The sequence below is a fragment of the Brachyistius frenatus genome, unplaced genomic scaffold (genome assembly GCF_029030835.1).
Source record: "Brachyistius frenatus isolate BFR_SWC_R1_liver_20210118 unplaced genomic scaffold, ASM2903083v1 Contig_167, whole genome shotgun sequence".
Lineage (NCBI taxonomy): Eukaryota > Metazoa > Chordata > Actinopteri > Embiotocidae > Brachyistius > Brachyistius frenatus.
In genome coordinates this window covers 230,700-254,756 of record NW_027210766.1, presented here as the reverse complement: position 1 = coordinate 254,756, position 24,057 = coordinate 230,700, and the positions used below count along the sequence as shown (strand labels likewise).

The 24,057-nt window shown below is 44.6% G+C and overlaps 2 protein-coding genes across 4 annotated transcripts in view; both read left to right on the top strand.

Moving 5' to 3' along the window:
* The window catches only part of clasp1a (cytoplasmic linker associated protein 1a), an 83,931-nt gene extending 73,966 nt beyond the window's left edge, over window positions 1–9,965 (top strand). The window contains exons 35-42 of the mRNA XM_069717044.1: window positions 811–942; window positions 1,324–1,471; window positions 2,084–2,330; window positions 3,838–4,028; window positions 4,507–4,635; window positions 5,752–5,958; window positions 6,492–6,608; window positions 7,460–9,965. Coding sequence (XP_069573145.1) covers window positions 811–942; window positions 1,324–1,471; window positions 2,084–2,330; window positions 3,838–4,028; window positions 4,507–4,635; window positions 5,752–5,958; window positions 6,492–6,608; window positions 7,460–7,546 — 1,258 coding nt within the window. The 3' untranslated portion in view covers window positions 7,547–9,965. The remainder of the gene's footprint in view (window positions 1–810; window positions 943–1,323; window positions 1,472–2,083; window positions 2,331–3,837; window positions 4,029–4,506; window positions 4,636–5,751; window positions 5,959–6,491; window positions 6,609–7,459) is intronic.
* Window positions 9,966–10,577: 612 nt separating this feature from the next.
* On the top strand, window positions 10,578–23,972 carry tfcp2l1 (transcription factor CP2-like 1). Of its 3 annotated transcripts, XM_069717023.1 has the most exons (15): window positions 10,578–11,022; window positions 11,544–11,692; window positions 13,093–13,166; window positions 15,639–15,744; window positions 16,425–16,531; window positions 16,644–16,796; window positions 16,914–17,024; window positions 18,245–18,348; window positions 19,302–19,353; window positions 19,489–19,582; window positions 19,811–19,901; window positions 20,337–20,419; window positions 20,985–21,127; window positions 22,683–22,734; window positions 22,853–22,976. In XM_069717023.1, exons 1-15 carry the CDS (start codon window positions 10,964–10,966, stop codon window positions 22,888–22,890), a joined length of 1,416 nt encoding a protein of 471 aa, XP_069573124.1. In that variant the 5' UTR covers window positions 10,578–10,963; the 3' UTR covers window positions 22,891–22,976. The 3 variants fall into 3 exon arrangements, with proteins under 3 accessions (XP_069573124.1, XP_069573123.1, XP_069573125.1); XM_069717022.1 differs by lacking the exon at window positions 20,985–21,127 and having other exon boundaries at window positions 22,853–23,972; XM_069717024.1 differs by lacking the exons at window positions 10,578–11,022; window positions 20,985–21,127 and adding an exon at window positions 12,655–12,718 and having other exon boundaries at window positions 11,659–11,692; window positions 22,853–23,972.
* Window positions 23,973–24,057: the final 85 nt, after the last annotated feature.

Genomic DNA, 24,057 nt, shown 5'->3' with positions numbered 1-24,057 from the left:
GTTGCTATGGAGACGTTACAACAGGACGATGCTGAACAGACAACAGACTTCAATTCGTCCCGTCGACAACCTTTGATCTGAACTGGCCTTTTTTTTATTAAATCCTTCTCAATCGACTTGGCCGAGGGACAAAATGTTTAGAGCCTCAAACACAACCGTCGCTGGGAAACAACTGATAACTGGCTTCTTTGAAGTCGTCATAAATAAATCCGTTTCGCTTTCGGCCCTTTTTTTTAATTTCCTCCTGTGTGTCCGTGTATTCGACTTCTTTCAGTTGAACCTGTACAGTCTTTGTTTCTGCCAGCAGAAGCCCACAAACACTGATGCTGAACTTACCGTATCTCCGATCCTGCAGTTCACTTTGTGTCGAGATCTTTCTCAGCAGAAAAGTGGCTCAAATTTGAATTTTTGTATTTCATGAGTTTGTGGGATTCTGACTTTTCCTCCTCTAAACTAACACTGTCCCGAAACCTCAAAGCTCAGACCAGTTTCTTTTTGTCTTTTCTCCTCCCGCACACGTTTTTGTTTTGTTTTTCTTCCTCCTCCTCTCTCCTCCTCTTTTCTCCTTCACCTCTTTCCTCCTCCTCATCTGTCCTTCTCTTGTTTCGTCCTCCTCCTCTTCCTCTCTCCTCCTCCTTTCTCCTTCTCCTCTTTCCTCCTCCTCCTCTCTCATTCTCTCGTCTCGTCCTCTCTCCTTCTCCTCCTCTCTCCTCATCTCGTCTCGTCCTCGTTGTCGTCCATTTTCCGCCCACCTCCTCCTCTCGCTCCCGTCCGTCCCGTCCTTCCCTCCCGGCCGTGCTGTGGCAACAGTCGGTTATGGGGTTGGGGTGTCGACGGACTGTCAAAGCAACCCCCCACCCCTCCTCCTCCTCCTCCTCCTCAGCCTCAGTCCACCCCTGCTGCTCCCTCCCTCAGGGTCCTGCGCAGAGCGTATTCACCCAGGTAATGAGGCGGGCCGAGACATACGGGAGAATAATGCCCTGTGAAGGAAGCCGCGACCTCCTTTAATCGATCCGGTTTTCCTTTTATCCGAATCAACTGAGTGTTTTGTAGTTTATTTAATCCCTGATTTCTAATCAAGAGAAAACATGACGCAGCAGAAATCCATAACACAGTTAAGGTTTACGTCGGTCCTGACCGTTCGCTCGCACAGAACTAATCTGTCTGTCAAAAAGCAAAACTAAAGCACTTTGCATGCGTGTGTGTGTGTGTGTGTGTGTGTGTGTGTGTGTGTGTGTGTGTGTGTGTGTGTGTGTGCGTGTGCATGTGCGTCTGCCTCACACCAAACCCATCCGTGTTTTTTTCTCTTTGTGCGTGCGGCAGCATGATGGAGTACGACACGGAGAACATGAACTCAGAGGAGATCTACAGCTCGCTGCGCGGCGTCACCGAGGCCATCCAGAGCTTCAGCTACCGCAGCCAGGAGGACCTGAACGAGCCAATCAGACGGGAGGGCAAGAGGGACGACGCGGTGAGTCGTCAAGCTCCTCCTCCTCCAACCGTTTTTAACGCCTGCCGTCCATTTTCGGGTCGTCCGGCCTTCTGAACGCCTGAAGGACATTTGGTCAAACCCGGCAAAGAAAACATTCACTCGATACCAAAAAGATGAGCTGTTTAGAATTTGAAGGTCAAAGGTCACTGGGACCGCACAATTTCGACACGTTCACGCGATATCTCGGGGAACGCCTGGATGGAGTTTTTTTTCTTCACGTCGGCCTCAAGGATGAACCTGATGAGGGTTTGGTGGTCAAAAGGTCAAAGGTCACCGTGACCACAGGTTCCCCGTCATCTGTCCGTCATGCTCTTGTAAACCTCAACATGACGAGCAACGGCGTGAGGCAAGAACATTTCACTTGCAGCACCAACGATGACCTGATAAAGGGTTTTTTTGTGTTTAAAGGTCAAAGGTCACCTCACATTGACCCGTGCCCGTGAACACTATTTATTATTTTAGGAACGCCTTTTTAGGGAATTTCTTCACAATTTCTCACAAATGTTCACTCTGGCTGACCAATTGAACTTTAGATTTGGGAGGTCAAAGGTCGAGTTTGAAAACACGATTGTTACCTTCCTGTTTTTGCAGGCCGGGAGAGAAGGAGTGGCGTCGTCTCCTGCCTCCGATCCCCGTCTGGGTTTGGACACGGTGGAAGGCGGGCGCACCGCCCTGGACAACAAGACCTCGCTGCTCAACACGCCGTCGCCGCGCTCCTTCTCCGGGCCGCGGGGTCGTGAGTTCGCCCCGTACGGCTACGGAGAAACCATCTGCAGCTACGACAAGAGCGCCCTGAAGGAGGCCGTGTTCGACGATGACGTAGAGCAGTTCCGCGACTGTGAGTTCGAGCGGTGATTCGCGGTAGTCAGGAATCAGAATTGAATTGAATTCAGTTCCATTCGATTTTGTTTATGTAGCGCCAAATCACGACACACGTTATTTCACGGCACTTACGAGCAAAAACTCCCTTTTTAACAGGAAGAGACCTCAGACAGAACTAGGCTCAGAGGTGGGCGGAGCTTCTGCCTCGACCAGTTGGGGTTCGAGGGGAGAGCAGAGAGAGAAAAGAACAGCATAGAGATAAAAAAAAAAAAAAACAATTTACTGCACACGTAACAAATTATATACAAAATCAGAATCACAGACGGTTCCTGTTCGAGTTTCGTCTCGTGATCAACGTCTTGTTTTTCTCTCGTCATCGTCCTCCATCGTGTGATGTCGTGTCCTTCTGACAACTTAAAGGAAATCTGAGTCTCCACAACGACTGCATCAGTTATAAAGTGTTGAATCTCTGTTAGTGGAGTTTTCAGCCATTCTGTTACCCACAAACACCACCGCTGTGTGTGTGTGTGTGTGTGTGTGTGTGTGTGTGTGTGTGTGTGTGTGTGTGTGTGTGTGTGTGTGTGTGTGTGTGTGTGTGTGTGTGTGTGTGTGTGTGAGACAGCCTGTGCGCTTCAGTTGTTGTTGTCATCACGCCCTTTTCTCTACCCCTCTCCCTCCCTGCCCTCCCCCACCCACCCACCCACCTTCATTCTTCCTCCTCCTCCTCCTCCTCCTTCTCCAGGCCGACGTCAGGAAAGCGGTGAGAACAAGATGAGCCTCCCCAAGGTCTTTGCTCCTGGTAAAGACGCCGCCCCTCCTCCTTCCCCCCTCCTCGCCGCCCCCTCCCCCGCTGACTGACAGACTGACTGACTGCTGAGCTTCACTCCTCTCACTCTCTGTCTGCATTGCTCACTCAGCTCTCTCACTCACCCTCATAATTTTTTTTTTTTTTTTTTTTTTTTTTTTAACTCCGCCTACTTTACCTGTACGTTCACTTTCCCACCTATTCTGCTGATTCTGCACATTTACGATGCTTTTTACTAATCGCTGCAGCTTCAGCTGTAACGAATTAAATGTTTGGGTGATTATGAGGAATTCTATTCATTTGTCTTATTGTGAGATCCATTTTTTTTGCCTCTGCAACCAGTTTTTAGACACGTGTTTAATTTATTTCGATATCAGCGCAAACGAAGGGGCATCATTAAGCCCGCTTTGAACAGAAACGTGTCTGTTTCTTGTCTGCAACAACAACAACGGCAGCCTTTTATTTTTTTTTTTTTTTTCTGTTCATTATAGATTTATGATATTTCAGCTTTTCTTAAAAGTCTTAAAAGTGCATTCTTCTCTACACAAGTGAAAATATACTCGTAGAATCCATTTTGACATTAACACAGAATATGAGCGTCTTGTCTTAATAATTATTACTGATCAGATGACGCTTGTTTCTGGACCACGGCGGTCGTCGCTAGCTCTAATTCATCCTCTCTCTCTCTCTCTCTCTCTCTCTCTCTCGTCCCTCCCAGTCGGTCAGGACCACTCGGACATGGTGGCCGACCTGCTGAAGGAGCTGTCCAATCACAACGAGCGCTCCGAGGAGCGTAAAGGCGCCCTGGTGGAGCTGCTGAAGATCACGCGAGAGGACAGCATGGCCGTGTGGGACGAACACTTCAAAACCATCCTGCTCCTGCTGCTGGAGACGCTGGGCGACAAAGACGTACGTTACCTGAAGGCTCCGAGTGTGTGTGTGTGTGTGTGTGTGTGTGTGTGTGTGTGTGTGTGTGTGTGTGTGTGTGTGTGCGTGCGTGCGTGCGTGCGTGCGTGCGTGCGTGCGTGCGCGCGTGTGCGAATGTGTGTGATTTGTGCGTCGTGGGGATTTTGCTGTTGTGTAGAAGTTGCCGACAAACTGCTGGTAAAATATAACGGGTGTTTTAGTTTTTTTTATAACTGGTTTCATTTTCATGTTGCTGTTTTTTGTTGTTGTTGTATGTTTGTGTTCCTTCAGACGTAACTTTTAACGTCTGGAAAATCATCTCTAAACTGTAGTTTTTAAACATTATTTAAGTATTTTTGTCATTTACTTACTTGAAATTTTCAAAAAGATTTGACCTAAATATATATATGTGTGTGTGTGTGTGTGTGTGTGTCTTTAACACACACCCCTCTCCCACCCCCCACCTCCCGCCTCCCTCCAGCACACCATCCGAGCGCTGGCTCTGCGTGTGCTGAAAGAAATTCTGAGGAACCAGCCGGCCCGCTTCAAAAACTACGCCGAGCTGACCATCATGAAGACGCTGGAGGCTCACAAGGACTCTCACAAGGAGGTACGCCGACCTGGAAACACTCCGCAGCTCCTTTTAAATCTGGGATATTAATGGATAATCTGTCCATCAAGAAAATATCTGGCAGGTACAGCCGGAGGAAACTTCGGCGTCACGTTTGTGCTTTTTTTTTTTTTTTTTTTTTTTATCCCCACATTAGATCCGTTTTAGAAAAACATCTGGAGCTCAAGCTGCTAAATGCTCCGGCGTGCGCCTCCCGCTCGGTGCTGACGTGGTCCGTTTGTTGTTTGGCGTGTTTAGAAGTTTGTTTTATCGAGGTTGTTTACAAAGTGGAGTTTTAAGGCTGGAAAACCAAAACTAACGAGCTCAAAGGGTCTAAAAAAAAAAATTTAAAAAAAAAAAGTTCCTTTCTATAAGCCACCTTTTATCATTGTACGTACTCCATATTGTAAAAAAAATATATCTTTAAACCTTTAGAGGGGATTGTTTCTATGTTAATAGTAATTATTGACATTTCATAAACCTTTCAATAAAACCTCTTGAGGTGAAAATATAAAAGTTCTGCATTAAAACCTTTATTTTTATTGTAAGAAGTTTAATTCCGTGTGTGAATAACTCCACGCGTGTTCATTTATGACACGTCTGATTCATGTAAAGCAGCCCGGCGCCCGACAGGTTTTTTTTTTTTTTTTTTTAATCACTCGATCCTTAAGACTTTACAGTCTGGCTATCGATATGATAATAACAATAGCTGAACGCAATAACGCCGACCTTTGACCCCTCGACTGAGGAACACACACGGAAGGAAAACGCCTCAGCAGTGACTCGGGGGTCACTCGGGGGTCACTCGGAGAGACGGGACAGAGGTCACGTGTTCATCACGAATTCAACACAAGTTAAAGATGAGGATTTTATCATCTTTTTTTTTTTTTTAACAGGGACACTGGTACAACTTTTACTGTGTGTAAAGGTTTATAATAACAGGTGCAAAAAAAAAAAAAAAGTCATCCAGCTCAGAGAGTCAACGAGGAGGGTTTTTTTTTCTCTAAAGGGGAAAACATCTGTAATACAGGAAAGCTCTCTTCTCAATCTCCTTAATACCCCAGTTGTCACCGGTCACATGTCTGAAATGCAGGTGTTTCCTCTTTCCCCCCTCAGGTGGTGCGAGCGGCCGAGGAGGCGGCCTCCACCCTGGCCGGCTCCATCCACCCGGAGCAGTGCATCAAGGTCCTGTGTCCCATCGTGCAGACGGCCGACTACCCCATCAACCTGGCCGCCATCAAGATGCAAACCAAAGTCATCGAACGCATCGCCAAGGACTCGCTGCTGCAGCTGCTGCCCGACATCATCCCCGGACTGCTGCAGGTAACAAAAAAAACAAACCAAAAAAAAGTCTTCACAGAAATGTGACTTTTGGGTGGATCAGACCGGCTTTAATTGTGTTCTTTGCTCTTTTTGAAACTTAAAAAAAATAAATAAAAAAAAAAAAAAACTGGATCGATCTTTTCAGAAACGTTTTGCTGGACAAACGGTGTTAAATGTATTTCCTCCCCCCTAATTCATACATATTAAACGGGGGTTATGGAGTGGGGGGGGGTGGGAGGGAATTTAAAAAAAAAAAAAAAGAAGGAGAGCAAAGGGTGTTGTGGGACAGACGGAGCAGAAACGTCCCCAAACAGGCATATTTGGACAATGTTCATATTTGGACAGTTGGGAACTATTTACCTTATTTGTCCCTGGAAATGTTTGCGTGTACTCTGCACTCTCCGCGGCTCCTCCCACGTTCCTGCTGACCCCCAGTGTGTGTGTGTGTGTGTGTGTGCGTGCGTGTGTGTGCGTGTGTGTGTGTGTGCGTGTGCGCGTGTGTGTGTAATGCTGCCTCCATTCTCTCCTTGCAGGGCTATGACAACACAGAGAGCAGCGTTCGCAAGGCCAGCGTGTTCTGTCTGGTGGCTATCTACTCGGTGATTGGCGAGGACCTCAAACCCCACCTGGCACAGCTCACGGGCAGCAAGGTAACCAGCAAGTCTTCCCATACACACACACACACACACACACACACACACACACACACACACACACAGCAGAACCTCCTCGACAGACGCAGAGCCTTATCATCTTCCCATGTTGTTATTCTGCAGCCGGTTCCAGCCGGTTTTCCCAATTATAAAGCTCATATTTGCCCTCCATTTGTCCTTGAGGTTACATAAGGTGAGGTCTGAGGGTCGGGCTCACCTGAATGGAGAGGGGAGGGGGACCCCTCCACCTGTGATCTGCTGCTCAGCTGCTTATCTAAAAGGAATCGGGAATCGGGACATGTCACCTTTAATGATAATAATGAGAGGAGATTTAAGGGCAGTGTGTGTGTGTGTGTGTGTGTGTGTGTGTGTGTGTGTGTGTGTGTGTGTGTGTGTGTGTGTGTGTGTGTGTGTGTGTGTGTGTGTGTGTGACGCCGAGAAAAACGGAAGAAGGAAGCTCAACCAAAACTCCCAGATCAATTTTCCACATGTACAAAACCTTAAAACATTTTTTTTTTTTTTTTTTTTTTTTAAGCGCGTTTACAGCGAACTTTTAGTTTTTGGCAAAAATAAGACAATAAAGTAACTTGCAAGACAAATCTGAGAGGTCACGATCTGATAGTTTGGGTTTTTTTGGGGGACTTTTTTTTTTTTTTTGCTCCTTATGGTGAAATATTAAATTGAGAAAAGGGATTTAAATCCAACAAAGGAGCATCACTATATGTTTTAAAGTCCCATGTGAACTTCTTTGCCGATGAGGTCTTCCTTCCTTCCCCGGAACCAAATCTCTCTTAAACAACGTTGCGCAGCGTAAACATTAATATCTGCGTGTCTTTGTTGGTTCGCAGATGAAGTTACTGAACCTGTACATCAAGCGCGCCCAAACGACCAACAGCAACAGCAGCAGCTCCTCGGACGTCTCGTCTCACAGTTAATGGGACGGCGTTTTTTTTTTCTAATCGGAAACCCTCCCGCGGCCGGACTGACGGACAGACTTCAGACTCCTCCCCCTTCTCTGAGCTCCTCCCTCTTCACCGTAACACCTCGAGGGATCCCGTCAACCTGTTTGTCGTTTACTTCCTCCCTCCCTCCCTCCCTCCCTCCTGCCTCTGCTGTTCTTTTGAATGTAACTGCTGTGTTGGTTTCAGACCGGTGGGGAGTTTTGGGTTTTGGAATTTCCTCTTCCTCCAACGAACCGTTGGAGCAACCACTTCCTGTTCGCAGTTCAAACGCGATGCCCAAGTCAACCCCAGTTCGGGATGACGTGTCATTTGGCTGGCCCAGTGATGGCGATGAGCCCCTTAAGTTGTGGGATAAATTCGGGTTGTTGATTTTTTTTAATTTTTTTGGGGGGTGGGGGGTCGTTAAAAAACCCAAATAATATTGCGAGAGGAAGAAGAAGAAAAAAAAAAAAGAAGCGCGTGAAAAAAAAGAAAGAAAAAAAAAGTTCAAGTTTAAGGATCACGATCTCGTGCGCATTAATTGGAATCTTTTTTTTTTTTTTTTTTTTTTGGATGCTCATTTGTATTTAAGAGTGGCTTAATCCATGAAACCTCCCCTTTCACAGAGTCACCGAGGTGACGGGTTGACAGAAGAGGACCGTTTAGATTTTGACAATCCCTCAGATTGTGCGCAGGTCTTTGTTTTGAGGTGCGGAAGGTGAAATCGCCGTCAAAGACGTGAATTCGTCGCAACCGGCAGTCGAAGAAGACCAAACGACAAATTGCCTGTTTTAATCCTTCATCTTGTTTTTTTTTAAATTTTTTTATTTCAATTGTTTTTTCTCCCCGCTCAGTCTGAGCGTGCTCAGTGACTCCGAGGAAGTCCTTTGTAAATACTGGAGCTGGTCGGAATCGGACGATAACGGGCCTTATTCACTTTACACGTGCTCACTTTTGCTGACTGGGACTGCGGAGCGCGAACGGTAACGGCACCGTAAACTCTCTATAAAAAATAAAAAAAAGAAAAAGAATAATAATAAATAAATAAATAAATAAAATTATGCAAATCCAGTATCAGTTGTTCCCGCGCTGATCTCCCTTCGGTTTCCCGCTTCACGTGTACACGGCTTCTGCAATAACCGCCAAACCCACAGATATTTTGTACATACACTTTTTGACCACCGCTTCACAAAATTTTACAATAATGCCCCCCCCCCACCCCCCCACACAAAAAAAAAAAAAGTAAAGTGAAAAAGGTTGACTATCTAAACTCTTTTGCACGTTAGCAAAATAGCTTGCATGTAAACTTGCAGCAGCCGGCGACTTTGTGACGCTTTCGAAAGGGCCGATTGTTTTTGTTTTTGTTGTTGTTTTTGTTTTTAAGTCTGTAAAAGTGCACTTGTAACCTCGTCTCTGATTTCAACGCTGCGGGGGTTTTGAGGAGGACGTCGTCGCGTTCGCCTCGCTCATCGTGTAACAAACAAGGTACGACGCGGAGCGGGCACGCCGGTGTGCGCGTTTGGTTCGTTTACGTTGCTTTTTTTTTTTTTTTTTTTTTTTTTTCAGGCGGGGGAATTTGAAAAAAAAAAAAAAAAAACAACAGCAACAACTCCTGTTTGTTTTGAGGTATCAAAAAGCTTTAACGTTGGCGGTTGGCTTCCTGACTCGGTTCGGCGCGGCGCGGCGACGCCGCTGCGGAAAAAGGGATCGGACTCGTACTGATTGTTGGAAAATTCTTTTCGCGTCGTTTGCTGACTTCTAGCAAATTCCGGAGCGTTCCCGACGTCCCGCGGGGACTTTTTAGTAAACGGGCCAAATCTGGTTAAGTTAAGTAAATGAATGTACAGAATTTACATGTTTACTGTCATGTTTTTGCTGTTTGACTCCTGGCGGTACTGATTCCCCCCCCCCCCACACACACACACACACTCCGTTAAAACGCCTCTCCGCTCCCTTGCCTGACTTTTTTGTCACCTTCATCCCTTTCGGCGGTTTTCATCACACGAGTTTTTTGGGTTGTTTTTTTTTATCTGTTCTGAAAGGGGAAAAGTTCACCAAACCAGCGATAACCAGCATCCGCTGTCACATTTCTGGTCCTGGAGAGAAGAAAAAAAAAAAAAAAAAAAAAAAAAGCGACAGGACGGCGTTCTTCTGGAAAAACTCCTCACTCTGCATGTCTTTTCTTTTTCGTCTCGATCGCCCATGTAATATTCCTGCCTGTATTTATATATTTTATTTGATCTTATTTTATTTTGTTGTCTGACGTTGAATTGTACAGAAGGGTTATTTTAATTTTTTGTTGTTGTTGTTGTTTTGTTTTTTTTTTGTTTTTTTTTGTTAACATCCACCTGTGATAGATTTGCAACAATGTAAAGAAACTGTTTGCTCTAGAAATAAACAGACTGAGAACTGATGTCTCTGTTTTGTTTTCCTGGCAGCTCACAGCTGATTTCACAACTTTTTAGTGTCTGATTTAAAGAGTGGAAAGCAGGCCCCGTGTTGTCTTCTCCTCTTGCCCCCCCCCCCCCACCTCCCCACCCCTCTGACCCCTCACCCCCTCGCAGGTTGAACCTTGGCTCCCCGGGGGGGGGGGGGGGAGGGTGGGGGTACTGGGAGCAGTTGTTGTCCATCCATTTACAAGCTCATGCATCCGAGCGCTGAGGTGTTCTTAGCCGCTCGGGTTAAACATTAACCCGGGCAGACTTTGAGATGACCGGCGACTAATCTGTGGTCCCTCGGAGGAGCTGCGAGGAGGCCGGACGGCAGCTGAAGTGAGGTGTGTGTGTGTGTGTGTGTGAGGGGGCGGGGGGGTGTTCATGTCTTCAAATTTAAACCTGCATTTTGGGGATTTAATTGTCTGGTGGAAAGCAAGAAAATTGCATTGACAGCGGGGTTTTATTTTTATTTATTTTTATTTTTTTTAACATTTGTTACCGTCGCCGCGATGTCGTCTGCTTTTATTTGGGTTCATCAAAAAAAAAAACTGCTGCCACTGCTGTTTTTTTTTTTTTTGGTTTGCCGCCAAACGTTTTACCTCCCAACATACACTCGCTCCATAGAGCGAGTCCGGCATTAGGGGCCAGACTGTAAAGTCAGTGTCAACAACTCATTAAAAGCGAAGCTTGCCTATTAATGCATCAACCCAGCTGGGGCATCGGCGGTGGGAGGCGCGCGCAGTGCACACGCCGCCTCTCAAAGGTCACCCGAGGTATGCTAATGGGACTCCTGATGACATCACTCGGGGGGACAGTATAAGAGGCGGCCGACAAAAGCTCGGCTGCAAAACTCTTGAACGGAAAGCGCCGTCCTGCTCCAACTTCCACCTTCCTCCTTCTCCTTCTCCTTCTCCTCCTCCTCCTCCTCCTCCTCCGTGGTCCTGGGATAGTAGGAGAAGACACCGTCCTGGAAAATATGCTGTTCTGCCATTCGCAGCCGGAGTCCTACCACCAGCACTCTGCTAGTTACATTAGGTAAAGCACCGCGGTGACCGGAGGGCTTCACAAAACGTCTGGATGTTATGCACTTTTGTCTCGAGAAAGAAAAGTCAATTCAAAAACATTGTTTACTTTAATTGCACAAGAATTTGCACATAAACAGAAGTGCTCGTGGGATTTATTTTTGTGTGTGTGTGTGTGTGTGTGTAAATGTGTAGAATTGCATTATTTCTGCCTCCAGGAGCACATTTAGAAATTTGGATTATTTACATTCAACAAACGTGTTGAATTCAAGTTTTTTAAAATGCTTTTTTTTTTTTTTTTTAAATTGTTCATTTTAAAGCAGAATTGCATTCAAAATCCACATTTACGCATCAAAAACCGACCACGTGGATTTACCCGTTCTTTTTCCGCACTAATAAACAAAATGAACAATGGCCACACGAGACCGTTGCATTTTGCACCTTTGTTCCCGTGACTGAGTGATTAGATAGGAGCCTTCATCGCCCATCTCCCCTCTTTCCTCTCCTCTTCCTCTCCCCTCTGCTCTCTTTCAGAGAGGCCTTGGCACCTTTCTTGAAGAACGAAGAAGCCAGGCTGATGGCAGAAAGCGGCGCCAAGAGGCCGCCTTTCCAGTACGTTCTGTGTGCAGCCACCTCGCCGGCTGTCAAACAGCAGGAGGAGACTCTCACTTATCTCAACCAAGGTAGCTATCTGTCCTGCCGGTTGAATGTCCACGATGACTGAATGGACTGGAGCTCATTTTGTCACGTGTGCTGCAATCCCAGCAGCAGGCGAAAGTTTCAAAAATCATAATTAATTGAACCGTGCGTCCCTGCAGTAGAGGCAGTGAAATTGCCCTGTTAATAGTTTAATACTATAAAATCTGTGGCATTTCAATTCCAGTAACAAGTATTCAGAAGTGGTTAAATTTTGCAATGAGCTATTCAATTGCTTATACAATTTAAATATTTATTATTTATTATTTTCTTTCCATAGATTTCTGTCTTTAGCAGTTAATAGACGGGACTGTAGCAATAAGACGTCCTGTTTACTTAAATTACATACATACATTAATTCTTACAGACTTTTGAATGACTAAATCACAGTTGTAAGATTTAAAAGTAGCAATATTTTCAGACCAATAAGCTATTTACAATTTATTAATCTGGGCAACATGAGCTTCTACATGTGTGTTCATTTAAACCGGTATCACGACAAAGCGTGAAATAGGCACGCCCGTCCACCACAGCAAAACGTGAGATAGCCACGCTTTGGGCTGTCTAAGCGTGAAAGTTACACGTTTTCCTGCGGTGAATGAAAATGAAACCTCGTGGTCCTGCACGGCAGTCAGTCACATGACATTTTCGTGCGTGTAAGTTTCACGCTTATATAATGTGTAGCTTTCACGCCTGGACAACCCGGAGCGTGGCTATCTCACGTTCTGCTTCGGTCGACGGGCGTGTCTATTTCACGCCTTGCCGTGATACCGGGTTGGTTCATTTGTCTGACTTTCATGTTATAATCTAATTCACCCTCGTCTCTTTCTTTGTGTTTTCTCGTCTGTACTTTCCCCTTCCTCCCTCACATCGTTTTCTACCTCTGATTGTTTCTGCCTCTCATGTTTGAACGTTTTTTTTGTTTTTTTTTCCTTTGTGCTTTATTTAGCTCCTCTGTTTTGCCCTGCTTACCTGCTCTACAGTAATTTGTTTGGAGTAAAAACACAATGAAAGTGAGCTTGCCGTAAACTTGCAACTTCTGGCCAACAATTACTCAGAAATGTTAAAGATGGCATGTATTGATTAGAAATTAATTGGCCATCGAGCTTTGTAGCTTAGCCACAGAAGCGCTGGTAGCTAAGCCTTACAGCGACCCTCGTCGGCTACTTTAATGACATTTTCCTTGTGCTATTAAACCTCATGTACGATATTTGATCAGGATGGAGATATGCAAAAGTTTTCCAGCGGCTGGCCTTGACATCTGGCTTCAAAAGTTTCCTAATTTGATTCAATCTCTATCTCCACTGCCCCCCCCTCTTTTCTGATTGACTGATTTCCCATTTTTCAATTTTAATCAGGTTTTTTTTTTGAATGTTTTAAAATGTAGGTCAGTCCTACGAAATCCGTATGCTTAACAGAAAACTAGTGGAGTATACAGATATAAGCAGCAAATATGTAAAGGTAGGTGTAAGCTATTGTGTATGTCTGTTTTTTTTTCTTCTTTCGTCTTTCTCCTCTCATCTGTATTTTTTCCAAGTCTCAGTCTCCCGGTTTGTCGCAGGTCCCTCGACCCTCCCTTCCACTTCAGGGGTGGGGTGTCGACCTTGGAGAGCTTGGTACTATCACCCAAAACTTCCTCTTTCCTAAACTTCACATGAACCCTCTTACAAACATCTCACGGTCACGACACACACACACACACACACGCACACACACACACACACACACGCACACACACACACACACACACACACACACACACACATCTCACCACATCTGCTTCCATCTGCATTACTGGGATTTCCTCATAAAGACTTGGGCAAGATAATTCCTTTTATTGAAGTTAGAAAAAAAATGAATCGGCAGGTATCAAATGCTATTTTGCTTTGTGAGTAAAAAAAAAACCTTCAGCAGCCTTTGATTTCTGTCACGCCACTTTCGTCTTCACACACAGGTACTGACTGACTAAATTCCAGTCGACTCCACTCATTAGAAAACTCGCTCTAACTTCAGAGTTTGATTTGATTCGATTTTCTGCGTGAGCGCACACGCTCGAGGCCGTAATGTTAGCTCGTAGCATCCTAGAAACACGAGAATGGGGACAGGTGGCGCGTGTGCAAACACATGACGTGGTGCATCCAGAGCTGTTTGAGTTCTGCCACTCGGTCATGCGTGGGCCTGTTCTCCACAAATGTCCCGACGGTACATGTTTTTACAGGTTGTTAAGTTTCACCCGTTGATTCGGTTCACGTCCTGGCAGAATTTGAAAAAGGTTGCTGTTGATAAAACTGTAATCTATGAGCAGAAATGTTTGTTATCTTCTATCCAAAATTCACCGGATCAATTAGATGGTAAGAAAGGCTGCTTTCAAAAATAGATGCAATTGGCAGAAATAAGACTTTGACTTTCTCTTTGTTCAGGGTTCCCACACGCCATCAAAAAAAAAAACCATTTGAAGTTTTTGGATTTGAGGAAAAATGGATCAACGAATGACCTTTTTGGCTCTCAGCTTCCAAAGTGAACGCGAGGCTATTGGGTGACGTAATCTCCGGGTTTGAAAAGTGAAGATAATGCAGGAGTACTTTAAAGTGCAATAGCACTGAGGGCCACTAGGGGCTGGCTCCAAAAAAAAAAAGAAAAAAAAAAAGTCTGGCTACAATAGACTTCCATTCAAAAAGCATCAACTTCTCTCAAAGTAAATAAATGTTTTCTACAAGTCGTTATGGTGTCGTTAGATAAATTCTCTCCTTCTGATAAGTGTTCTGGTGGTCCTGCTGAAAATAATCCCATAAAACATAAAAAATTGGGTCTTTGTTTGGGTCGTGCCTTGTTTGATTGGCATGACTGGGGTGCAGTCAGGATATAATAATAATAATAATAATAATAATAATAATAACAATGATGATAATAATACAAATAAACCTTATTTGTAAAGTACCTTCCATACAAGAAATGTAGCTCAAAAGTGCTTTACAGCAAGATAATTACATAAAAACATGTTCAAATGTAATTTAAAAATAAACATAAACATAAAACACAAGACAAACCATTGATGAAATAAAATAGACTTATAATATAGAAAAAAAGCAGTATATATATGTATACAGGTGTAGACAAATGCAAGAGAGCTAGTTCAAGGCTAAAGTAAAGGTTGCCAGTATAGGTGGGCGGGGCAGTAGTGTCCTCGCTCCTCCCCAGCTCGTCCAAATATGGTCACTTCTAGCCCCCCTCAAAAAAAAAGAACCAAAGCGGCGACGTCAAAAATGCCAGAATGGAGGGTTTAATGGTTTAATGGTAGTTCAGACCACACGCGAAGCAAATCATTGTGATTACACAGCAGTGATTACACACCCAACAGCGACGTCACAATTATCAACCACTTTTTCGTGATTTCTTTAACAATATTTCTTCCACGTGACAAGAACATAAGGTCGAAATGATATCTCATGTTGACGGTCAGCGAGGGGTCAATCTGAAGGACAAGCCACTGGACTTCGTATACGGAGATGAAGAAAACCAGTTCGACTGTTAGAAAGCAGGAAGGGCTAAAAAAAAAATTTTTTTTAAAAAAAGGTTTGCGACGACTCCATTGGTTGGACTCTCCAGCGACACACAGTAGCTCAACAAGTGACTAGAAATGCCATTATGTGTGTTGACCATGTGAGTGTGGGAGCCCTGTTATACGGGAGGAAAGTCACCGTCACCACTGCATCTCACAGGTGTCACATGCAGCTTCATTGGCAGCTGGTCATTTTCCCTTAATGGATATATATGAAGTTTAAGTATGACCGCTGTGTGATGGCCGTGTGTGGAGCTGAAATTCACTCTTGAGTTTCCACCTCCTCACCGCTGCCCAATGACGCTGCTTCAGTATGTTTCAATGACTGAACTGAGGGGAAACCCGGCCTGAAACCCGGCCCTGCCTGTCCACAGAGCCTTGTGCGGGTGGTGTTTCACGACCGTCGGCTGCAGTATATGGAGCACCAGCAGCTGGAGGGATGGAGGTGGAACAGGCCCGGCGACCGAATCCTGGATATAGGTGAGCCGAACAGTTCCAACATATCAGCGGAGATTCAGAAAAGCCCGTTCGTATGACAAATGAAAGATTGCTGAGTGAGGAGCTTGTTTGCTGTGAGTGTCGTCAATGGGAGTTAATTTTGCATCAGCCCCGGTTGACCAAAGTAGTAGACTAGTTTGGGTTGGAACAACTACGATCAGTACATCTTTTCATTTGACATTTCTTCACATCATTCATTATTCGTGACACAAGTCGAGTTAACCCTCCTGTCGTCCTAGGGTCAAAATGACCCGCAGCTGTGTTCAACCAAGTTCTGTTTTATTTTCATATTTTTTTGGGATCATTGGTGACAAGGAGGCAGTGAGGGTTTCTTTAAAGAATGATGACCAATGATCCCCAAAAAAATATAAAAATATAGAAATAAAATAGAACTTGGTTGAGCACAGCTTTGACCCGAGGACAACACGAGGGTTAAGCCAACAAGCCAATGTTGTCATTCACCGAACCACGATGCTACCAAACAACTGCTGTTCATTTGAATCCTGATCCGTTTACAGAAGTGCGTTGCATCACTTTTTCACAACCGAGACCTGCCAGTTTGAAACCGCTCTTCAGGGCACAAACAGAAATAAATGAAATCAAAACAAAAGTAGGTTTGCATGGCCTTTAAGTGTAAAGCTAATCCGTCTGATTGCTTGCAGATATCCCCCTCTCGGTGGGGGCGCTGGAGCCTCGTTCCCACCCTCTGCACCTCAACACCATCGAGTTCCTCTGGGATCCCGTCAAGAGCGCTTCTGTTTTCATCCAGGTACCGATAAATTCCCGGCCAAACTGTCTCGGAGGTAATCGGCGTCTGTGATTCTAGATTTCACGTAATTTCATTTTTCCCTTGTCTCTCTTTTTTTTTTTTTTTTTTTCAGGTCAACTGCATCAGCACTGAGTTCACGCCCAGGAAGCACGGCGGGGAGAAAGGGGTGCCCTTTCGCATCCAGGTGGACACGTTCACCACCAATGAACACGGGGAGTACATGGAGCACGTCCATTCGTCCAGCTGCCAGGTCAAAGTCTTCAAGGTGAGACACTTTCTGACCGTCATCGGCACTTCCCTTCGGAAATATATCTTTATTTTTACCGATGACAGGATTGTATATTTTACTCCTGACGTATCGTTTTTTTGTTTTTTTTTTAAGCCTAAAGGAGCCGATCGCAAACTGAAGACAGACCGGGAAAAGATCGATAAAAAGGCCCCTCAAGACAGAGAAAAGTATCAACCGTCCCACGAGACCACGCTGCTGAAAGAGGTGAGGCGGATCGGAGAGGACATCGTTGTTTGTTTTCAGTTCGTCAGGCGTGCTGTAACTTTATTTACTGATCCCAGTAGTAAATTCTTGTGTCCCCTGGATATTCGTCTGACATCATCAGAACTCCATGCAAACCTGCCCGTCGGAGTATTTTCCTTCCCCCGCTTTTTTGCTTCCTCGCGCACGGAACAGTTTAAACCGGTGTTTACATCTCGGTGTTAATACGTTACCGCTTTCGAGTCATTCTTTTAAAAAGTTTTCTCGCCTCGTTGCTGAGGCTCGTCAATGATTGGGTCTCTCTCTCTCTCTCGGTGCGTCAAGCGATTCAGCCGCTTCTGCGTTGGTGTTAATCTGGTTTGTTATTCCACCGGATGAAAGATAAACCGGACCGGAGCTGATCCGAGCAACTATTAAACTGAATGTGAAGTGAAGTTAAGTAAAAGTTTTACACCACAATGAAAGAATAGAAATTAAAGTCCTGCGTTTAAAACTGTTGAAGTACACGTGTGCTCGTTATGCAGAATGGCCTCGTAAACAAGTGTTATATTATTACAGGCTTGTATATATTGGATTATTATGAATGCATTAAGATATAAGCGACATATTAGTGTTGATAAAGTTGAAAGAGTTTATCTACTTTAGATGCTGTTTGATAGTTTAATCCAGAACAGTGCGTCATATTTAATGGGTTTACTTCGTGTTTTTGATTTAACTGTAAAGTAAGCGCTCATCATGTCGTGAAAAATGGAGTGAAACACACGTATAAAGCAGCTCGAAATGTACTCGAGTAAATGTCCTTAGTTACGATCCATTGTTTCTGAAAACAGCGAAATGGCAAAAGATATTTCCCTCTCCCCTCCCCCCGGATTAAACAACAAAAAAGTTACTGGATGTCTCTGAATATCGAATATTTTAAAGCAATGTTATTATTATTATTATATTTTGGCCACCTGGGGGCAGCGTAACACCCTGAAAACACAACACTGACTTACAGGTATTTCCTTGTAATAACCTTGTACTTACCTTGTGCGCTCATGCAAACAGTTGTTTGTTTAAATATCCAGCAGACGTGGAGCCGTCTGTACGCCCCCTAAAAAGAGGCTAAAAGTCTCTTTAGGGGGGAACGATGGATCGTTTGATCCATCGTGTGTTTTAATTTGACAATTTCAATATTTCAGTCTGGTATCTTCAACCCGTTTTACGTCTTTCTTTTTGTCCAGTGCTCCCCGTGGCCCGATGCCTTGAATCTCACCAGCCACAGCAGCAGCAGCACTCCTTCACCAGTTTACCACAGCTCCCCAACGTCCTGCAGTTTCACGGATGGGTGAGCCGGCATTCACACCGCGCGTCACCACCACGGTTCGCTCCAATCCTACTAATTTTGTAGATCTCTGTCGGACAACGATGGACTCATAAGTGGCTACAGTTATTTTTTTGGTTTGATTTCATAGATTTGTTGGAAAGATCAAACTGCGGAAAAAAAAAAAAAACAATAAATAATATTTCTAAGGCTGAGGTTGATCAAGCTACCAGTCGTATAACACAAGCCGGTCCCTCCGGGAACGAAAATGTTTGAATTTGTGGTGGATTTTCTCAAAAATTGTGAAGTTATTTGTGGAATTTTAGGTCAATTCTTCTTCTTTTTTTTATTTAGGTAAAATTGCAAGTTTCGACAATTTTTTTTTTTGCTTTCTTTTACAACTTTAACAACAAGAGTCATATGTAATCACTTCCTTTAATGACAATCATGCTGCACATCACAGACATATTTTAGTTGTAATCTTTTTTTAAATTTCTTTATCTAAGTTAAAATATAGAAAACAAAGGCTACATCTGCTGTTAAAATAAGAGCTTTAGATGCTGTTTAATTAATATTATTTCAACACACACAAAAAAGTGCAGTCACAACTTGAAGTGTGTATAAAACTGATTTAACATACTGTATAGTTGTTGTTTTTTGGGGCCTTTATGCCGTAATACTTTCAGCGGAGCTTCTGTTGACGAACATGTTTTGCGGAAAGTTCGCAGGAATTTTGGAAAAAATTGCAAGCTCCCGTAAAATATTGAGGGGATTGCTTGAAGTTGCGTTAACCGCTGCGATAGCACGATTTCCTGGAGAGACTGACTAGCAGTTGTAACAGCACCCTCGGTTGGTGCTTCCCAGGAACAACCATCAACGGGGAGAATTTAAAACGGAGAAGTGTAAGAACAGAAAAAGGAATTCCTCAACCAATCACCCCGATCTGTTCTTTCCTCCTCGTGCGCACGTTTCTCTAGCAACTGTTCTCCAAACCAGCAGGGGGAGCTGTTCGTGCCCGGCTGCTCCGATGTAAGTAAACGGGGAGCGGTGCAGTGTGAAAAGCGTTGACGTTGCTCTCTTATTCCTTTTAGGCCATTATTTGGAGACAGTGGCCGCTCCGCTGCTGTACTCATTTCAAGGGCTCTTCTTCTTTTTGACATGTAGCACCTCCTGCCGTCGTCCTCGCCGCAGGACACTCAGCAGTGGCTGCAGCGTCACCGGTTCTCGCCTTTCTCGCGGCTCTTCTCCAGCTTCTCAGGTAACGCGGGTGAAAATCGCCGCAGGTTTTTTTGGTGAAAGGAAAAAGAGGGTGATTTCAGTGATTTCTCTTTCGGCCCGGGCCTCTCTGTAAAATCGAAAGTCGAAAAAAGAGAATAGATTTCTGTTGATGTGTTTGTGTATCCCAGCTCAGATCAGATCAGATCACAGGAACACAAACTGTAGAGCCGGGCGACGAGCAGAACCAGATTTTCTGCTGCTGTTGCAGGTGCTGATGTCTTGAGGATGAGCAGGGAGGATCTGATCCAGATCTGCGGCCCGGCAGACGGCATTCGCCTCTTCAACACGATGAAGGGAAGGTGAGACGTTGGACTGCGCTGCTGCTCGGTCACACCGCAAGGGGGCGCAGACAGATTCATCATTTTGCTATTCCCAGTCTGAAAAAAAGCCTATTACCTCCTGTCTCTTTAAGAGCCCTCCTCCACCCCCGCCCCCCTCCCGCTTCCCCACACCTCCCCCTCTAAAAGCCCGGTGTCCTCTGATTGGCCAACTTTTAGACGCCCTTAAAGGGCTTTTCACATTTTTACTTTTGACACTGTAACATTAAACACAGAAAACGTATGACGGGTTCCTTTTTTAAAGAAATGCCTGCAGACACGACTCTGAAAAAGGCTGATACCTGCATTTAAAACCCGTCTCGTCACGAGGACAAACTGAGACGTGTCCCGAATCGCGTCAGCGCTGCCTCTTCTTCAACTGCTGATATCACAGCCTTGTTGTTTGACTCCTTCCAGGTGTATACAGCCCCGTCTCACCGTCTATGTGTGTCAGCAGCAGGCCAGAAATCCACCTCCCATCAAGCCAGGGGGAGGAGACAGTAAGTGTTCACACTGTGATTCATACTGTCTGATCCCTCTGAACATATCCATGAGGCCATTGCAAGTTTTGTTGTTGGTTTTTTTTTGGGGTTTTTTTTTTGGGGGGGGGGGGGGGGCGTGACCTTCCAGTCAAAAACTTTTAGGCCGCCTCAGAGATAAATGTTTGTGAACTCGCTTTTTCTCCCAAACTTTTATGAGAACCTTTTTGTTACCGCCAACTTCCAAACCCGCCGTGATGTCACCTGTTGGTTCGTGAACTGCTGTTTTAGAGCATCCCGGTACTTTTGGCGTCCTACGTTTAACATACTAAGTGTTAGGACGTACCAAATCTTTTTTTTGTTGTTGTTGTTTTTTTGGCGTACTAAATACGACGGCAGTAAGGACAGTGGAACGCAGGGTCTGAACCAGACCGAGAACCCGATTACGCTAAGCCCCGCCCACTAAACATCATCACACAAAAAAACCAGCGTCAGAACGCCACAGAGAATAACGCGCTGAAGATCAGTCGCGTGTTCTGCTTGAGTCGTGAACGGCCTCCCGTCTTCTCCTCTGTCGTCCCTGCAGTCTACCACGCTCTGTACCTGGAGGAGCTGACGCTGTCGGGCCTCGCCGAGAAGATCGCTCTGCTGTACAGCATCACTCCGCAACAGATCACGCACATCTACCGACAAAAACCCACCGGGATCCACGTCTTAGTGTCCGACGAGGTAAACCGTCACGCACCCGAACTCCTCCAACTCTTTACTCATTTCTTTGGAGAGATGAGTCCCTGCGAGTGCCGCTGAACAGGATTCATGTTCTGTGGAACCGGAGTCACGATCCGGAGAAATTTCTGCTTCAACCCTCTCTCGTTATTTACGTGGAGTCGAACGGCCGTGCGATCGTTTCTACAACGGCAAGCAGATTATTGAGGCTTTCCTCAACTTCTTCTGCATGTTGTCTTCAGTCTCAACACGCACACACACACACACACACACACACACACACACACACACACACACACACACACACACACACACACACACACACACACACACACACAAAAACGGCGTTTGCTGCCTCCGTGTGGTCACTCATGTAATTACACCGTTAAGTCCTGCCTGCACGTATGCAACAGCAACAACAGCAGAATAATACTGCTGTTGCTACGACTTAGAGAACAATTAAATGTTTCTTTTCTTAAATTCAGGATTTGTGAATCAGTTTTTACATTGTCGAATCATTTAAAGCTACAGTGTAGTTTCCTCCATTGCATTCAAGCCCTTACAAGTTCCCACGATCTTTCTAAATCGTGTCACCGCCACAAAAATCTCTGTATTTTCCCCAGTTAGCATTTTGACGAATACTAACAAGTGTTGTCAGACTGAATAGATAAAAAAAATATATATATTTTGAGGTAAAACGAGGCATTTCACCTGGACGGTGTTGGAAATTACGCTGTTGTATCGTTACGTTCACTTAAGTGAAAAGTTTGAGCACTTCTTCCGAAAGAGAACTAACATTTCTACGAATCTTTTCTTTTTAAGGACGATGCTACTTAAGTGTAAATCAACCGCCTCAAAGTGGCCGGAAAGGTTGTTTCAATTCAATTCAGGAAGGAAAAACCAGACCTCCGGAGGTGGGCGGCCTTCCGCCTCGACCGGTTGTGTGCTGAAGGGGGAGAGCACAGCGAGAAAAGAGCAGCGTAGAGATCCAACGCAACGCACTGTCGGTGCGCTCAAAAGACTTTGGATATGATGCAGCGCGTTCTCGATCACAGCTGCCTCAAACTCGGGTTCATAAAGCGTGAAGTATGTTTTGGTCCCGTGTTGGGGGACATTTAAAAAAAAAAAAGCGAACGTTGAACACTATTTTGAAGATTTTACTGTTGACTTTTAAGACAACTTGTGTCTGTTTCCGGAGACACGCTTTTTAAAACTTAAGGGTGACGAAGCATTTTCCCCAAGTTATGAAATAAAGGTCTGCAGAGTCAGTGACATCTTTTTCACCTCTTCTTAAAACAGACTTTTATCGAAGAGCCTTTGCAGATTTTAGTTGATTTTAGTGATCGACTCTTATTTCTTTTATGCTCCTGTTTTAATTTGTTGATTTATACGATCGTCGTGTTTGTTAAAGGCTTTTTGGAATTCACCCGTTGTTTTGTTTTAATGGATCATTTTTTATTGCGAAGCACTTTGTAACTGGAGTTTAGAAACGTGCTATACAAATAAAGTTTATTATTATCATTATTATTATTAATTCCGGTCCATCTCTTGGTTTCAGATGGTGCAGAACTTCAGGGAGGAAACGAGTTTCATCATCAGCACGATCAGGGGTAACCGTTTTCACCATCACAACTCGCCGTTAGATATTCAGTATCCATCCCGTGTGTACGTATTTTTTTTTTTTTTTTTTTGAATGGTCTTTCACCGCGTTGTTCTCCGTTAAAACAGACGAAAGCACAGACGGCCACCACGTCGTGTTGAAATGACCTGCAAGGAAACTCGGGAGGTGCAAAGTTTCATCAGTGGAGCTGTACAGATTGTAAATAAATCTATCTACACTAAAGTATGTGACATTTACTTTTACAGTTCAGGAGAACGCTGTTCAGCTCTCAGTTTACTGGTGATTTTCTTTTCCTTGTTTTTCTTTCATGTTTTATTTGTATTTTGGTTGAGTTACTGATTCGTGTTTGATGTTCCCTGTAATCCGCGGTAAACAGCGCTGTGCTTACATATTACATATGATGCACACATCTTTGGCTACATACAAAATGCAAGCTTCGTGATAATAAAGCAAAAATAAGCGTCACGCATCGTCACGCCAACAAAACCCAAAAGACAAATGAACAAACCTGAAGACGTGTGTGATCTCCCAGGGTCCCCGGCTTTTCAGACCATGTAGCGCTCTGCACCAAACCAACTTCGCACTGCGGATACCAACGAATTAACCGTTCGAAAGCTTCAGAAAGGCTAAATAACAACAACATGAGGCTTCTGTTTCAGCATTGAAATGTTTGTCTGAGCTAGTTAAAGATTCCCACTCATGCAGCTGCGTCGGGCTAACGTTAGTCTTACGCATAGGCCGTATATAAAAGAGAAAAATTAGGCAGATGCGGAAGTGCATAAGGCTGCAATACCACAGAGTGCCACTAGGTGTTGACTCCATAGACTCCCATTCAACTTCTCTCGTACAATTCAAAGTTATTAAAATCTCTCCAGCAGTTATCTCAGTCTTTTTAGTTTTCTGGAGGTCCATCTGAAAATAATCCCTCATTCGTTAGAAAATAAGCCTCAAAATGCTGGTTTATATTTTTTTTGGAGGGGGCGGGGTTCCCAATGAGATCCAATGCTCACTCTGGCGATGGCCAACATCTGAACTCGAGGCTTCATAACAGACGTTCACGAACCATTGGGCGACGTCATTGTTGGTTCCCGCTCTGTCTTGTGCTGTCGGCTGTGACGTGAATCAGCACAACATATTTAAACGACTAACGACTTTTTTTCCATCATTGTAATGTGGCATGTACATCTAACAACTATTCTCTATAATAAAATGAAATTATATAACATTTTTTTTGGACTTGGACCAGTTGAAGTGCAAATGTTAGACCTTCTGTACCAGATGCTCTTCCCCACCCGCCTTCGTGAAGAGTGGT

Bases quoted from the DNA above. Each gene is read 5' to 3' on its own strand.
- tfcp2l1 (XM_069717022.1), top strand. From the start codon at position 10,964: ATGCTGTTCTGCCATTCGCAGCCGGAGTCCTACCACCAGCACTCTGCT. The intron at 15,745-16,424 runs GTGAGCCGAACA...GATTGCTTGCAG, and splicing joins CGACCGAATCCTGGATATAG to ATATCCCCCTCTCGGTGGGG. The intron at 17,025-18,244 runs GTGAGGCGGATC...CTTTTTGTCCAG, and splicing joins AGACCACGCTGCTGAAAGAG to TGCTCCCCGTGGCCCGATGC.